The following is a 17,989-nucleotide window of genomic DNA, read 5'->3' as shown; positions in this document are numbered from 1 at the left end:
GATATTTAAAGATTATTTGTCCATTCAATTAATGTTACAACTATATTCCAAGTGTCTGATTTGAACACATTTAAATTCTAATCAAAACACTTTTGATGTAATTAGGACCATCTCATTGAGGCGTTTACTTCAACTATAAATTTGATGAAATTGAAATTCATGGCCATTAATTTAATTTAAAAAAATTTTAATTTTAAAACTATATTGAAATTTATGTTTGATCAAATGATTTCATTTAATGAAGTACCATATTAGTATTAGCTATTTAGGAATATAAAATCTATGTGCTCCGGAAATTTATGCCTTTTTATATTATTAATATTTATTTTCCTTGAAATAGAAGCGTAAATAAATAAATAAAATTTATACTCCTATACTTTCATATGACAAAAAAAAATTATGTTAAGATATTATAATAAAAAATGATAAATTAAAAGTTCTAGAATTTATTTTATGATAAATAATTAAATACAATATAATTTAAAAGAACTTTTTCTATTGTAAATATAAAAAAAATCGATTTAAAAAAATGGTGATAAGTGAATGGGTAATATTTTAATTACTTATATTATAAAAAAAATATTAAATTATAAAATCTACTTGAGCATCATTTGATTATTTATATCTGATATATATACATTATACACTTCCTTAAATGGACGCGCACGCGCTAAGAATCTATACCGTCCCCATCAAACGAATCAGCTGTCCCGATCAGACTCATCATCCGAATATTCTCCGTCAGCTGCAAGAAGTTTGTTGCGCCGCTCTCGCTCGATTCAACCCTTTTGCCGTTGCTTCTCGTTGCACAATCGACTCGATCGCCAGCAATTCCGTAACCCTAGTTCCTTCCCACTTCCGAGCTCCATCGGCATTTGTCCGCCTCCATTGTTTATCTCATTTCTTGAGGTTTCCGATTGCAATGCCGCAGGCCGAGAAATATCTCGTTCACTGATGAAGAACTGAGGGCCCGATCGCCTTGGGCTCTGCATGGGTAACAACTGCGTCGGTCCGAACACCGACGTCCGCGGCTTTTTCCAATCTGTCTCTTCCGCATTCTCTCGTACTCGCCTCAATGAAGCACGCGAATCCCTCCCTGTCCCCGCTTCTTCGTCTTCCAACGAGGCGTCCAAAGATGTATTCGCCCATAAGCCCCCTGAACCAGTCAAAATCCCTGAAGAGGAGATCAAGCCGCCGCCGCCGCCTCAATTGCCGTCGAAGTCCAGGGCAGAAGCAGCACAGGCAACAACAACGGTGGAGGAGGAAACCAAACTCCCAGAACAATCGAGGGAGAAGAAGAAACCTAGTTTGGTTCAACGATTGCGCAGTGCGGGTCTCCAGACGGATTCCGTTCTCAAGCGCAGCACGGGGAAACTCAAGGACGTATACAGCATCGGAAGGAAGCTTGGCCAAGGGCAGTTCGGTACCACTTACCTCTGCATTGAGAAAGCCACGGGAAAGGAGTTCGCTTGCAAGTCTATTGCCAAGAGAAAGCTGCTGACGCCAGAGGATGTCGAAGATGTCCGCCGTGAGATCCAGATCCTGCACCACTTGTCTGGTCACCCAAATATCATCTCAATTGTTGATGCTTTTGAGGATGCTGTGGCCGTGCATCTTGTCATGGAGTTGTGTGCCGGCGGAGAGCTTTTTGATAGGATTATTCAGAAGGGACATTACACGGAGAAAGCTGCGGCAGAGCTTGCTAGGGTTATTGTTGGGGTCGTGGAAGCCTGCCATTCGTTAGGGGTGATGCACCGGGATCTCAAGCCTGAAAATTTTCTCTTTGTCAACATGATGGAGTCGTCACCGCTGAAGATGATTGATTTTGGGCTATCAATCTTTTTTAAGCCTGGTATGCTTTAAAGACTTTTTATTTGGGCAAACTTCTCCTGCGGTAACCCATATTTTTTGGGGGGGATGTTGCATGCTGAAGCATAATACTAACACACATGAGGTATTTGAACTTATGAGCTCACACACACTCATGCTGCTATTCGAATAGTTGAACCTACGACTTCACACACGCGTGCGCGCACTCATGGCGCACTAAGCCCAAAAACCCTTTTTAGTGTTGTTTAATGTGGATTTAATTTGTTATGCTAACTCGATTTTTACATCCATTAGTGTAAATGAGCTAAGTTTGAGTGAGTTCAGGTATTATATATGTTGTGGGCTGAAATATTCGCGGTGTAAAGATATAAAGTTTAGCGTCCTAACTTTGTCCGATGATCTAACACACAAGAACATAAAAGAAAGGGGTACAACATTCATAAGTCACACAAATTTTTACATAGAAACTGCTAAAAAGGGGAAAAGCCACTGGGCCTGATTCACTTAAAATGATTCCACTAATGTTGGTTGTTGATTACAAATGATATCCTTCCTTTGGGGAAGGTGTTGGCTCATAACACATTACATAGTTGGAGTTGGGAGAATCCAATGACATGAGAGATATTCTCAAGAGTGTGTTAGCCTATTTGTTTAGTTGGTAGGATCGTAGTCGGGTGATGGAGGTTGGGCCGTAATCTGGTGACTGAGAGGTGACCATTATCGGGTGACTGAGGTTGAAGGGATCGTATAGTCGACGGATGGCGAAGGTAGGAGGGACTGTAGTTGACAGAAGATGAAGGTCGAAGGGCCAAGGTCTGGGTGACCGTAGTTGGTGGGCCATAGAGGTCGGAGGGCGACGGATGTCGGAGGGCGACGAAGGTCGGAGAGGGTGAAGAAGGTCACTAGGACCGTAGTCGGCGGGAAACAGAGGTCGGAGGCCAAAAGGGCTGTAATCGATGGGCGACAAAGGTGGAGGGACAGTAGTCAGGTGACAAAGGTCAAAGAGACTGCAATTGGTGGGCAAGGGAGGTTTGAGCACCATTATTAGGTGATAAAGGTTCGAGAGAGCATAGTCAGCAGGCGATAGAGGTCAGATGGATCATAGCAGACCGGCGTTGAAGGGACCATAGTTGCCAGGTGATGGTGGCAAGAGGGACCATAGTAAGTAGGCGATGGAGATCATAAGGACTGTAGTCGGCGGGCAATGGTGGTCGAGGGACCGTATTTGTCGGGCGACGGGAGTTGTAGGGACTGTAGTGGGAGGGCGACGGAGGTCAGAGGGATTGTAGTTAGCAAGCGACAGAGGTCAGAGGGATTGTAGTCGATGGGCGATGGTGATCGGAGGGACCATTTTCGACTGAGAACAATGGTCAAAGGGACCATAGTCTATGAGCGACGGTGGTTGGAGGGAGGCTCGACGATGGCTGTTAGACAAAGGTCTGAAGTCCATGATCGGGCAGAGGTCCGATGGTGATGGTCGGGTAGAGGTCCAATAGTGGCGGCCTAGTGGAGAGGGTTCGCCGGCGATGGCGTCGAGGTGGAGCTCGAGATGCTTTAAGTCTCAGAGCACTCTTGAGTCTTTAGCCCAGGGTCTAAGTCTCCAAAGTCCAAGCCCCCAAAAGTCCCTTTATGTAGAGAGTGAGAGTTTATTTATAGATTTTGATAGTAGTATGCTCCGTAAATAGGAAGAATGTTCATGGTATTGTTTGAGTGCTCCATCAAACGGTTCATATTAATTCCCTCAATCATAGAGCATTCATTTAGCATTTAATTGTCTTAATGATGTTGGAATTAAATGATCTTGAGCTCGTTAGATTCATCTTGTCGAGCCGCTCGATTCAATTATGAGTATGCTATATTTGGATATCATTTGGTCATCCAAATAATGCTCTAAAGCTTCACGTTATTCTTTAAGCTCTATATTTGATCCAATTTGGGCTTGGATTGGACCGATTTTGGAGTTGTTGGGTTCGTCTTACTAAGAAGTTCAATTTGACTATAATTTTGGCCAAATTAGAGTTCAGATGATCTTGAATTTAATTTGGATATTCATCAAGATTTGCATTTGATCAAGGAAATTTTTTGGTGATGTCTCTCTCTCTCTCTCTCTCTCATATATATATTTTTTTTTTTCCCTACACTTTCACAAACAATTTGATGGATGAAAGAAGAAAAAGGAATTCCCCCACGCGTCTCAGACTCACTAGCAAAACAAATGACGCCTCATTGATTTTCACCTATTGATCTTCTTGAATTGTATTAGGTGTTGTGGCGCCGTATAACTTGTCATTTTAGTGTACATGACACTAAAGTTCTCTGAATAGATTTTCTAGCGTGCCCATCATCTAGTCGTTACAGGCCAGTTCAAAATATGCAAAACAACTTTGCCATCATTGTTGGTTGATCTTGGATTTTAATTCATAACAGTAATTTTGTCACGTATGCGCGATGGTAAGTCATGCCATACGTTTGTTGGACATGCCATGAAAACTATCGTGTCCATTTCATATGTTTTTTATTTGAGCATCAATATGCTTTCTTTCATATATTAGAATGGTGCATTATAATTTCTTGTAATCCTTAGTCTGGATTTGAGTATCAACATTTCCAAAAGCAGAAGCAAGAAAATTCAGATTTGCCTTGGGACATAGCTTAGGGACGAGAAAGAACAATCTTCTGCTTTACAAATTACATTAGTTTTTTTATTTTTCTTTGATATCTCAGACATGCCATTCATATAGTGTTAAAATGTCGTTTCTTACATGTTTTGTGGCCGTGAAAAATGCGCGTACCATACTATGATGACCAGGTATAATGCTCTTAGTTTACTTCATGACCTTGTTGATATTTAAGTACCCTTAACATTTAACTTCACGTTGCAGTTACTTCACTTGATACAAATGATTTGAATATAATCTTTTTTTCTTGTATTGTCTATAACATGAGATGCCTTCTTTCTGTAGGGGATGCCTTTACTGATGTTGTTGGGAGCCCATACTATGTAGCACCTGAAGTGTTGCAGAAGCATTATGGACAAGAATCAGATGTCTGGAGTGCTGGAGTTATGATTTATATTTTATTGAGTGGTGTTCCTCCATTTTGGGATGGTATTAGTTCTTATTGAATTCCTAAACCCTCATAATTGCTTTCTTCCTGAGTATAATTCTTCTGTTTATGATGACTTCACTCCAGATTAATAACTCATTTGGATTTTTTTCTATTGGCCGATGCAGAAACAGAACAGGGAATCTTTGAGCAAGTTTTGAAAGGCGATCTTGACTTCTCATCAGAGCCATGGCCTGAAATTTCGGAAAGTGCAAAGGATCTAATTAGGAGAATGCTGGTGAGGGATGTCAAAAAACGTCTAACTGCCCATGAAGTTCTATGTAAGGCCTATATTTCATACTTAAGATAATTAAGGCATGTGGATCTCTCTTTTGATTAATTAACGATGCTCCTTAAGATTGAATTTGCATTTTTTAAGACAATTATGTTGTCACAGGCAATCAACTCTAATAGTAGAAATCCTTAAACCTTTTTTAATTGGTAATTGAAGGATAGTACAATTGCTTGTGAGGACTTCAAAAACATGAAATTCTAAGCTCCATTTCATTTTTTGTCAAACTGAAGCATTCATAGTGAAGATCTGTGCGTTTTCACGTTGGTGGATGAGCCCGTGTAGCTGTGTTTAACGATTTTGTCATGCATATCATTTTTCATTATTATGTTGTTTAAGGCCATTATCTCTAAAAGCAGAAATGTTCTTAAGCTTTCTGAAATAGTAAGAGGAAAAAAGCAAAATGTTATTCACAGTTATACGATCGTACAACTAAATTTCTAATATATATTGGATATTTCGGAATTTTCAGCCTCGCTGTCAAGTTACCTGTCATGAATAAAGTGCAGTTTCCATGTCCAACAGAGGAATAATAGAGAATTTTCCAGTTTTAATTGAAGCTTTGGCAAGTTGCCGATTTGATTATATTTCTCAGATCATCTCAGATCAACAAACAACCCAAAAATGTTTTTGATAGATAAAATTGATGAAGGGACCTAATTAATTTTCAATTGTGAAATTTTTATTTATGTTTTGCTTCTCGTTTTTGGCAGGCCACCCTTGGACTCAAGTTGATGGAGTTGCCCCAGATAAGCCTCTTGATTCCGCTGTTCTAACTCGCTTAAAACAATTTTCAACAACAAATAAGCTTAAGAAGATAGCAATTAGGGTGAGCTACCTTATCCAGACTAACAAGTTACTATCAAATATCAATACTGTATTTTGGCTCTACAGCCATAGAATCTTGGTTTGGCAGGTCACAACAACCTATATGCTTTGCATTCCAATACATAATCATGACATTCTTAATGAATAAAAAAATTTCAATGGATGTTTTTACCTTTTTTGCTATGAGCATGCAGAATTTTCCTGTCCTGCATTTTTCTTTTAGTGAATGAATATTTTTTTCATGCTATGCAAATGTTAGACACTACTACATACTAAGGCACCATTAGTCACTACAGTAGCATAGTTGATGTATGATTTCTTAAATTTAGGGTTTCCTAATCACACATGAGGTAAAATTCTTAATTCACCATCTTTTAATTTAAACAAAATATGATGAAAACCAGAAAACTTGCAAAATTCCCCAAACAATAATTTAATTATCGTCAAATAGAAATTTAGCTAGGAAATTTAGGATCAATGAAAGCAACGTGGTCATAAAAAATACAAGGCAATTAGCAATCCAAACTTTAATCAAATCCAATCATACATGCAAGTCAATGACATGAATTACAAAAACTGCAGAAGAAAAAATATGGAAAGAATTTGTCAAATTTAGAAATTTAGGCCTTCCTGCCAGCATAAAGAGATGCTTCCCCCGCAAATTGGCAATCAAAATATGTACCGTGCTTTAAGAATTTAAATCCAACTAATACTCAAATTTTGGGAGTAAATGGAGAATTTTATTTAGTAAAAATTAAAATTTACTTGCCTCAGTAATCCAATATCATAACCCTGCCCTGGAACCTTCTTGTAAATTGTGCTGGAATTTTGCTGCAAGTACCTACAATAAGGCCGCAAATTGAAGGACCATGATTACATGATTGCACACTAGAGCAACGAGCATAAAGGTTTACAATCGATTCGCATCAGAGCAACGGAAATATATAGTCAAGCATGGAGTTGGAATAGTGAGAACAGAAGGATCATGCTCTTGGCCCAAGGCATCAAACCAGTGATCTAACCGATGCAATCCATCAAATCACCGAACCAACCTACCGAAGAAAATTTAGAAAAAACTATACCAAACTAGGTAAACTGGACCAGAACAAGGGGTTCTTATCATTAGTGAAATTATTTCTTTCTCGTATGCATCATTGTAGGCTTGATTAAAGGAATTAAATTAAAATTGAGATTTTTGAAAATAAAATCAAAGCTACTACTATAGCATCAACAACTTAAGAAAAATACTCAAACGTCATTTTGCATGTCTCAACATACATATCTTGCACTTTCATCAAATAATAACTTTGAGACTTGCGTTAATAGTGCATACCAACGTATACCAACGTGTTTGAAACGATTCCATCTCAAGTCTATGATACGCCAAGGGAGGGCCACCTTGCCAGCCTAGACCAACCTAGCACTAGCTGAACCAGCCCTTTGGTTGGGCGGAACCAAGTGCAACTGAAGGGGAGATTTCGGCCCCCTTTTTGAGGCCCAGGGGAGCTATTATTCATTAGGTAAGGAGGAGGAATCAAGGGGGGCTGTTTAGAAAGGTTTCATAATTGTCTTTATACTGTTTAGGAAGGTTTTAATTGTTTAGGAATGTTTCCTAATTATGTTTACGTTATTTAGGAAGGTTTTAATTGTGTTTATTGTGTTTGAGGACATTTAAGTGGGATTTTTGTCTAGGGTTAGGTGGAGATAGGTGCTGAGTTTATTTTCTTGGGTTTGGTGTGAGTTTCTTAGCGGTGGCTAGGGTTTGTGAGAGAACTGATCTACCTCTAGAATAGTTACTCAATTGTATCTTTCATTATTATTGAAGAAGTAATAAAAAACCAGCCTCCATATTTATATTCCTGCATTTTTTGCTATTTTTACTTCCAAGACTCTTCAAATTGGTATCAGAGCGATATTTTGGAGAGATGGAAGCAAAGGTGGATGCATTGATGGAGGACAATTTCTCAACCATCGAAGAAAGGTTTTCAGCCATGGAGAATCAGATGGAGAGCCGATTTGGAGGGTTGGAGGAGATGATGAGGAAGCTCATGGAGATTCAATCCAGAACTCTACTGGTTGCTAACCCTAACCAACATTTGATCGGGATTTTCTTAGTTGAATCTAAGGGTAAGGAGATCATACAGGAGGAGTTCGACAAGGAGAGTTTCTTTCATCAAGAGCCACCTCCTAGGGCTTCGATAAGGGGCGAATCAGGGTTTTCAGATGGGGGATAACAATGAGGGAATTTTGTGATGGAGGTGGTATGGTGGCCAACCCCTATGGGAGGCATTTCATGCAAGGGGAGTGGACGATCAGAGATGGGGATTGGGTCATGCAAGGAGGATGGAAGAGAGGTGAGATTCACACCCTCGATGTACAGGGGGAACCTTTGGAGGGAGAGGAAGTTAGAGTGGAGATGCTAGGTTGAGGAAGTTGAAGATGCCGCTATTTAAAGAGGAGGATGCCCATGGGTTGGTGTATCAGGTGGAGAGGTATTTTGCGATGAATTGGTTGACTGAAGAGGAAAAACTTACGACCGTAAGGATATGTATGGAGGGGAAAGCCATCGCTTGGTTTCAATGGATGGAGGCTAGATATACAAACCACTTTTAGGAAAAGTTTAAGGATTGCTTATTAGAGCGTTTCTGAGCCATTCAAGAAGGGGACCTACACTAGCAATTATTTGCCTTCAATCAAGAGGGGACCATCATGGACTATAGGGAGAGATTTGAGTTGCATTTGGGGCAGTCAAGGGGAATTTCGGAGGCGGTATTGGAGGGAAATTTCATGAAGGGCCTAAAGCTCGACATATAGTTAGACCTTTAATTGTTGAGGCCGAAGGGGTTGAGGCAGATGATGGAGCTAGCCTAGATAGCGGATGATCAGAGATAGCTAAAGAGGACCAAGTTCCCAGTCACCGATGATCCAGACGATGTCATTTCAGTGGGAGGCACCTAGGGAGAAGAGTGGGGGAGTTCACTCCGTGGCCAATTTTAAGTGCCTCACAGAGGCAGAGGTGCAGGACAAGAGAGCGAAGGGTTTGTGCTTCCGATGTGATAAGAAGTATGCACCAGACCATCGGTGCAAGGACCGCACACTCTAGTTCCTTATAATTTGTGAGGAGGAGGAGACTGACAACGAGGAGTTGGAGGAGAAAGCAGAAGCAGGAAGAGAGCACCTACATCTTGATGTGTCAGAAGTGTCTCTTAACTCAGTAGTGAGATTTACTCTAAATCACACCATGAAGGTGAGAGGATGGATTAGAGAGCGACCAGTGTTGATCTTGGTGGATAGCGAGGCTACTCATAACTTTATCTCTAATCAAGTCATGTACCAGTTGAGATTGAAGTTGGTGGATATAGGGAACTTTGGAGTCTTGATGGGGATAGGGAAGAAAGTGAGTAGGGGGATTTACAGAAGGTTGGTACTTATACTCTAGGGCATACAAATAGTGGAGGATTTTCTTTCCTTGAATTTGGGGAGCACTGATGTGATCATAGGGATGAAGTGGTTACAGATGATCAGGACAATTGGAAATCCTTGACTATGAAGATTTAGGTGGAGGGGAGGAGGGTGGTGCTGTAAAGAGATGCCAGCCTGTGCAGAATCATGGTTTCAATCAAAACCATGGTTAAGGCAATATATGAAGCAGGGTTGGCCTACTTGGTGAAGCTGCATAGTCTGGAGGTCTCTATGGTTACTGCTTTCATACGGGAGGTGGTGTGCTTATATGGATTTCCAGAATCCATTATGTCAGATAGAGATAAGCTGTTCCTCAGTCATTTCTGGAAAGAGTTGTTCCATTTATTGGGGATAGTCTTGAAGAGGAGCACGACATACCATCCTCAAATAGATGGCTAGACGGAGGTGGTCAACAAGAGTGTGGAGACCTATTTGCGATGCTTTATATCGGATATGCTGAAGAGTTGGGCAAAATGGATTGCTTGGGCGAGTATTGATACAACACTTTGTATCGTTCAGCAACATAGACCACCCCTTTTAAGATTCTCTATGGGAGAGATCCACCTCATTTGATACATAATGGGTAAAACACTACACCAGTATCCATTGTAGATCTTGGAGGAGAGGGACAAGATATTAGTAGAGTTCAAGGGACATCTGTTGAGGGACCAACAAATCATGAAGAGAAAGGTTGATGAGCAAATGAGAGAAATACACTTCAAGCTAGGAGATATAGTTTACTCGAAGCTAAGACCCTATCGACATAAGATACTAGTCAGGAGGAGGAATGAGAAATTTGCCCCACGATACTTTGGGCGTTATGAGGTTTTGGAGTGCATTGGAGCAGTGGTTTATCTGCTGGGATTACCATTACAACTAAGATGAGCGATAGGAGATCATACATCGTCTTCATTACCATTGACTTTGACAAAAGACATGGAGGTCATTTTGGAACCACTGGGAGTAGAAGGGGTGCTCTAAGAGGAGACATGAGCACAAGAGGTACTAATTAAGTGGAATGATTTACCGGAGTACAAAGCCACAGGGAGCCATGCGAGATTATCAAGAGAAACTTCTCATCCTTCCACCTTTAGGACAAGGTGTGTCTTTTGGGGGGAGGGGGGTATTGATATGCCGGGGGGGTTGCATTTGGCCAGCCTAGCCAGATTGTCCTAGCCTTGGCCGAACCAGCCCTTTGGTTGAGCAAAACCAGGGGCAGCAGAGGGGGAGATTTTTTCCCCCTTGTGGGACCCAGGAGAGCTATTATTCATTATGTAAGGAGGAGAAATCAATTAGGAGTTGTTTAGGAAGGTTTTTAATTGTGTTTATACTGTTTAAGAAGGTTCTAATTATTTAGGAATGTTCTCTAATTGTGTTTATACTGTTTAGGAAGGATTTAATTGTGTTTATTGTGTGTGAGGGCTATTTAAGATGGGGTTTTGTCCAGGGTAAAGGGGAGAAAGGTGCTGAATTTATTTTCTAGTGTTTGGTTTGAGTTTCCTAGCAGCGAGTAGGATTTGTGGGAGAGCTGATCTATCTCTCGAATAGTAGATCAATTGTATTTCGTTATTGTTGAAGAAGTAATAAAAAATCAACCCCATATTTGTATTCCTACATTTTTCTTCTATGTATTTGCAGTTTTTACTTCCAAGATGCATCCATCTATTGCAAGTTTTTATACTTAGATACCCAATACCCAACTGGCCAACTCTAAACAAGTTTATGGAAAATAGTTTTTTCTGCAAGACAGGAAATTTAATGAAGAATATTTTTTCTACGAGATATGATAAAAGAGTAAATATTACTATATACATCTGTACTTATGAAATGTTAAATAAACATTAAGCAGCATATGACTATTTTTCATAAGTTTATTGTTCTATTGATTTTTTGTTCCCAGCTATTGTCAGTTGTCATTTTTCCTGAATGGTTTTATTATTTTGTAGATATCATGTAGCTTTTCTAATATCTTGGAAGAATTTCTTTTACTGTTCTTCTTGTAGGGCAATAGAATCCTAGATAAATCATCCCTTCGTTATTTGTTCTTGTTTTCATCTTATGGTTAATTAGAAATGTGCTTATTTGGATAAGAGGATCTCTATTTCTTTAGTTCTTTTTTCCCGTTCTATAAGATACTTTCTCGAAATACTACAGTAGTTTAAATGAACTTACTCAATCTCATTCCTGCGCACTTGTGGTCTAAACATGAAAACTGAACTTATATAGGTTATTGCTGAGAGCTTGTCAGAAGAAGAAATCGCTGGTTTGAAAGAAATGTTCAAGATGCTTGACACAGACAATAGTGGCCAAATCACATATGAGGAACTCAAGTCTGGTTTAGAAAGAGTTGGCGCTTTTCTCAAGGAATCTGAAATTTTAGCTCTAATGGAAGCTGTAAGTTTTCTTTTTCTAACTATTTTTTGTTAATGCTAAGTTCAGCATTCTGCACCATAAAGCATTGTAGGTCTCACTACCATCTTATAGAATTTTCTCTTAAATTTGAGAGGGACTTTTCTATCACACAACAAGCTCGATGCATTCCTCCACTTCAACCATCCAACTTGAATTCTACTAATAATATCTCCATCTATTTCACCATCACTCTAAACAATAGACCCCATATATCTAAAACATGTACTCTTATTAATGACTTGATCACCTAAAGTCACAATCCCCTCACTAGATCTATTATTACTAAAATTACACTCCATGTATTCAATTTTAGATCTACTCAAACGAAAGCCTTTAGACTTTAAGATTGACCTCCATAATTTAAGTTTATCTTCATCTCCCTCTCTAGTCTTATCAGCAAGAAGAATATTATCAGCAAAAAGTATTCACCAGGGTACAAACTCTTGCAAATGTCTAGTGAGAACATCCATGACTAAAGCAAAAAGATATGTGCTTAAGACCGATCCTTGATGTAATCTAACTGAAATAAGAAAATACTTGGTCAAACCACCTTATGTTTTAACACAAGTAAAGCTCCTGCATACATATCCTTAACGACTTTAATATAAACATTATTAACCCCTTTCTTGGTCAAGAGTTTCCTATGTTCCGTTGCAGAATTTTTTTTCATGAAAGTAGATATAATTTTTTATTTATAATCACATTCATTTTAAAACTATAATAAAGTCAAAAGTCCTTCTGAAACATGCCCGGCCAATATTAACGTTGTTATTGATTGACATTTGACATCCCTTTAGCAATGTCGTTTAGCCGTCTTTCTTTGGGTCACCCTGAAGGTTATCCCTCTTTCTCTAGCCAAATCCTTGGTTAAATTGTACTCTGTTTAATTTAACTTCTCTTAATGATTTCTATTGCCAATATTCGACAATCTTGGTCTACTGTAGCTTACCTTCTAATATTCTATTTGATCAACAATTTCAGGCTGATATTGATAATAGTGGCACCATTGATTATGGAGAGTTCATAGCTGCAACATTGCATCTAAACAAGGTTGAGAGGGGAGATAATTTGTTCGCAGCATTTCAATATTTTGATAAAGATGGCAGTGGCTACATCACTCAAGATGAGCTCCAACAAGCTTGTGAGGAGTTTGGTGTAGGAGATGTCCATCTTGAAGAAATGATTCGAGAAATAGATCAAGATAATGTGAGCCATTTTATTCCCATAATCTTAGGCTTCGTTTGGGACGGCTTTCTTATTACTTTTTAAAGAAGCTTTCTAGTAAAAAATTAAAATTTTTTACTAAAAAGCTGCTTTATGTAGCAATTAGAAAGTCATCCCAAACGAAGTCTTAATAAGCTCACAATATTTTCCAAGATGACGGGGATTTTAAGCTGACTGGTATTTCATGATTGATTTTCAGGATGGAAGAATAGATTACAATGAATTTGTGGCCATGATGCACCATGGAAATGCAGCGTTAGGGCAGAAAGAGCCAGCAAAATAACTCAGAGCTTTTGTGTACAGTAACTTCTCTCGGCCCTCCTTCCCCCACCTCCTAGCTTTTGCTAGTTTGTAAAATTTGAGTTGCAAATAGAGTCTACAGGTTGTTTTTAACACGATTTGACATAGGTTGGGCTTCCCTGCCATTTCTTCTGTACCCATCCTGTCTTTTGGTACCTGTAATATAATTATCGTGTCATCATGGAAACCTGCTTTGTGTTTCAAGCTAGCAAAAGAGATTTACTTGATTTGTGAAAGGCCTAATTTATGTTGATTCTATTATTTTGTTGCTTTCTGTATGTAACTTTCGTGTAGTGACTCTTTATTTATTTATTTTGGCTATATTTTACCAGCAAGTGTTACGAAAGCACTTTTGTGAAGTGCTGAAGCGTATGGCAGGTCAATTCTTGCTTGTTTCTTTTAGTTCTTGCAGTAGTTTGGCAAATTTTAAATGATTGATTCTTTTCATTGATTATTTGGCTCTTACTAATCATTAGTACAAGCGATACATGGATTACAGGGAGGATGGAAAGATCTTCTTTTGAATGAAGCTACTATTGTCATGATCAGGCCTGGATGTTCGAATTAACGAGGTAGGAACATACGGTTGTTGGACAGTTAATTGAAATTTTTAATTAATCGAAAACTATCTCAATAAATTTAAAAGTCACTAAAACCTCAAAAGAAATATGAATTGATATACAATGAATTAAATAACTTTCATTATGTATATCATATTTACGATACACATTTTCATCTTTTCTATTCATTTTGATTATATTATTTTATAATTGAAAATATTAGAGCAATTAAAAGTATGTCACAACTCAGTGAGTAAAATATATTTTTAAATTACAATAATCTATGATAATTGGAATAATATGCATGAGCATTTTAATTCATATTATAAAGTAATTTTATTTAGATTCATTTCATTTTAAAATTTTCAATATTATGTATATACAATATTTTTATTCTTTATTCTTTCTCATAAATAATAATAACCGTCATATGAACTATCATCTAATTTAGTTTCAATGAAGGTGCTCATTTTTCATTTCTTTTCTTATAACCTATTTCTTTTACGTGCACGAGTACATTGCATCCCCAGCCAGCATCATTAGAGAGTGTGCTCCGTCGGTTAATATGCATATGCAAGCATTCTATATTAATCATAGCATCAAATTATCTTTATTTTGGGACCCATGAAATGATTGATCCTGTTTCTTTGTTTTCTTCATTGATCATAAACACTCCTATTTAATGAGGTAATTTCTACTATTGAAATATTTAATGACAAACATCAAAATAGTGAAAAATAAATTTTGAAAAAAAAAGGAGACGAGCAGAATAAAGGTAATGAGCAAAAAGTGCTAAAAGCTTTAATTAACATATTAGTGAATGAGATAATGTAGGGGTGTAAATGAGTCAAGCCAACTTACGAGTCATTTTAGGCATGGCTCGATAAATGGATCGTGACCCAAGCTCGATGATCTAACGAGTCAAGCTTGAGCCAGACTCAACTTGTTAGCTCCCGAACCGGTTAGTTTAAAAAATATTATTATAAATTGCACTTAAAATATATTAGCATTTAGGATTTTAAGATTTTAAGTATAACCCTATAAAAAGTATTTAAAAAATAATATCTTATTTTCTTATATTAAGTGATTCTTTATTAGTATTATTATTTTAATTCCTAATCCATTTTATCATTATAATCTAATAATGTCTGGAATCATAATTATTTTCTTTCTTTCATAAGCTCCTGAGCCAACTCGAACTCGTAGAATAAAATTTGAGCTCAAGCTCGATTAATTAATCAAGCTCAAGGTAGGAGTTACTAGAGCTCGACACGACTAATTTATGTTAAGGCCAAACATTATGATTTACATGTTAATTTTCAGCTATGCAGGGCATAATGACAAAATACCTAATGAAACAAACAAGAAATAACAAAGACTATGCAAGATTTTCATTTTTTTTATATATAGGTGAAAGAGCAGTATTTAATAATAAAAAATAGGCAAATAATCAAACAGCTTATAGCAGACTTTAAGATTCCAAAAATAAAAAATTAAAAATAAGTAATTATAGACAATTCGAAAAATATGTTGAAAAGAAAAGCTTTGATTGAACTGTGCAGACCAAAAAATCATATTCTTATTCATATAATAACAAAGAAATTAAAAAAATATTAAATGAACAAGGGCCCAACCGGGTTCGAACCGGTGACCTATTGATCTGCAGTCAATTGCTCTACCACTGAGCTATGGACCCTTCGCTGTTTTAGATGACTATAATTAATTTATATAAACATTTGAAAGTTGGAGCATCATTGAGGATAATAATTATAAACTTCGAAAAATATTTATCACCTAAATATTTTATCTTACAACTTAATCTATATAATGAATAATTCTGAAATATTATTTTATTAATTATTTAATATATTTATGCAATATATAAAATAAACATGGAATTTTAGCCTATATGAATTTTGATATATTGTAGGAACTATTACACCACCATAGTGATATTTAAATTAACCTAGCAAAAAAATTAAATGGAATTAAGGGGTTGTTTTGTTCAATATGTTATTTTCTAATGTAATATTATGATATAAAGTATTTGATTTGGTTTTATTTCTTATTTCGAGAAATAATAATAAAAATTAAAGTGTTGTTAAATCTACACCACTTAATTATAGTAAAATTTGTTGTATTAGCAATATGATATAACTATCAATTTGATATATATCACGTTGCATTTTTTTTATTTGTTCTTGTTGCACGTCGGAATATTCCTGCGGTAGAGATAGATAGTTTAACGTCCTAATTTTATAGTTTGCGTGAAGATTCAGCGCACACACATAAGTGAGTAGCATAGGACTTGTAAGAAACATCATACTTTTTATATGAAAAATCTAAGAATATGACTTAGTTAAAATGATTACATTATTATTTGTTATCGATTATAAATGATGCCCTTCCTCGAGGGAGGGAATTGATACATTGTAAAGAACATATTGCTTGGTTGAAGTAGGAAAAGCCTAATGGCAGAAATACAACATAAATCTAAGTGTTGAAGTTGGGAGTTAGAGTTAATGTTACGACATTCATCGATCTTGTAAGTGACATCATGTGTTAGCATTATTAGCGATAATAGGTGGAGTAGGCGTCAGAGTAGCCATGCGATAATGATCAAAAGATTATAGGATGGTGGATCGTATTCAAGCGATGGTGATCGAAGGAGTGTAGTTATGAGATGTTGGTTGTATGACAGTAGCCGACTGAAGGAGGTTAGAAGATTGTATTTGGGCAACAATAATCCAAATAACTATAATCTGACGACGAGGGTTGAAAGAACGCAGTGAGACTACTGTGGATAGATCACTATAGTCGAGCGATGATGGCTGGAGGATTGTATTTGAGTAATGATGATTGGAGGACTATTGTTGGTAGATGATGGTTGTTAGAAGATCATAGTCAAGCGACGGTGGTCATAGGAATACGATTAGGTAATGATGATTTAAGAAATATTGTTGGGTGATGATGATCAAAAGACTATAGTAGGGAAACGGTGGCTCGAGAATTGTAGATGAGCAATAATAGATTAATGACTATATTTAAACAGCAGTGTTCCACGGATTGTAGTCCTATGATAGTGGTCTAAGGATCATAGTCAGGGGGCTATGGCCAAAAAATGTAAGGGACATTGGCCAAAAAACGTACACATGGGATGTGGGTCTGAAGATTGTAACCAGACAAAGGTGGTCCAAGATGGAACACCCACTGTTCTAGAATTCAAATAATTAATATAATTTAGAATGCATATTTGTTCGATCATGATTTAGTTAGTGGTTTTATAGATACTTTAGTAGTGAAATCAATTTGCAAAACATACATCTAACGGACTTAGAAAACTTATTTGTACTAGCATATGTTAATTTCTTAAGGAATTATAATTAAATAAGAAGCTTCTTGTTTTCATATCTAAACTGCCCATAAAATTATTAAAAAAAAAAAAACTATAATTAAAGCACAATAATTTTTTATGTTATGGCAAAAACGGTTTGCAAATTGGACTTATAATAACTCATAGAATATTATCTGATTGTTGAATATGGGCTATTACAAGTTATGCTCACACTGTGATACTTTTTGATATTTCAAGAAAAAAGAAAGGCCCAATAAAGTATAGCAGGATAAGGATAAGGTCGTCTGAGTCAACTAGTGAGGTATTTCAAAATCCAATTTTAATTATTTTGATTTATAGAATTTATGTGAACTGGATTATTATATATAAAATTTGAAAAACTAAAAATAAAATGATGTTTATATTGGTATTATTATTTTGGATTTGATAACTTTGGTTTATTCAAATTTGTGCTTGAGTTAAAATATAGGTTTAGACATTCAATCTTTTCACTAGATCATAGTGCATCACACTAGGATCATGGTTGGGTGAAAATAGTCAAAAGATCATAATAGGTCAACAATGGTGATATGAGAAGCGTAGTTGACGTGTGACAAAGATTGAAGGGACTATGAGCATGTG

The 17,989-nt window shown here is 36.9% G+C and overlaps 1 protein-coding gene and 1 non-coding gene across 2 annotated transcripts; one reads left to right on the top strand and one right to left on the bottom strand.

Annotated features, from left to right (window-relative positions):
- Window positions 1–693: 693 nt before the first annotated feature.
- On the top strand, window positions 694–13,680 carry LOC110108249 (calcium-dependent protein kinase 11-like). Its single transcript, XM_020838814.2, has 7 exons — window positions 694–1,852; window positions 4,794–4,937; window positions 5,064–5,216; window positions 5,941–6,056; window positions 11,744–11,911; window positions 12,911–13,135; window positions 13,353–13,680. The coding sequence occupies exons 1-7, from the start codon at window positions 991–993 to the stop codon at window positions 13,434–13,436; spliced, it is 1,752 nt and encodes a 583-aa protein (XP_020694473.1). The 5' UTR covers window positions 694–990; the 3' UTR covers window positions 13,437–13,680.
- A 1,957-nt stretch (window positions 13,681–15,637) lies between these two features.
- Window positions 15,638–15,709, bottom strand: TRNAC-GCA. Its single transcript has one exon. It is a non-coding gene; the product is annotated as a tRNA-Cys (tRNA).
- Window positions 15,710–17,989: the final 2,280 nt, after the last annotated feature.

This window comes from Dendrobium catenatum, unplaced genomic scaffold, assembly GCF_001605985.2.
Source record: "Dendrobium catenatum unplaced genomic scaffold, ASM160598v2 fragScaff_scaffold_542, whole genome shotgun sequence".
NCBI lineage: Eukaryota > Viridiplantae > Streptophyta > Magnoliopsida > Asparagales > Orchidaceae > Dendrobium > Dendrobium catenatum.
Note: the sequence above shows the minus strand (reverse complement) of the source record. Positions and strands in the feature narration are given on the sequence as shown.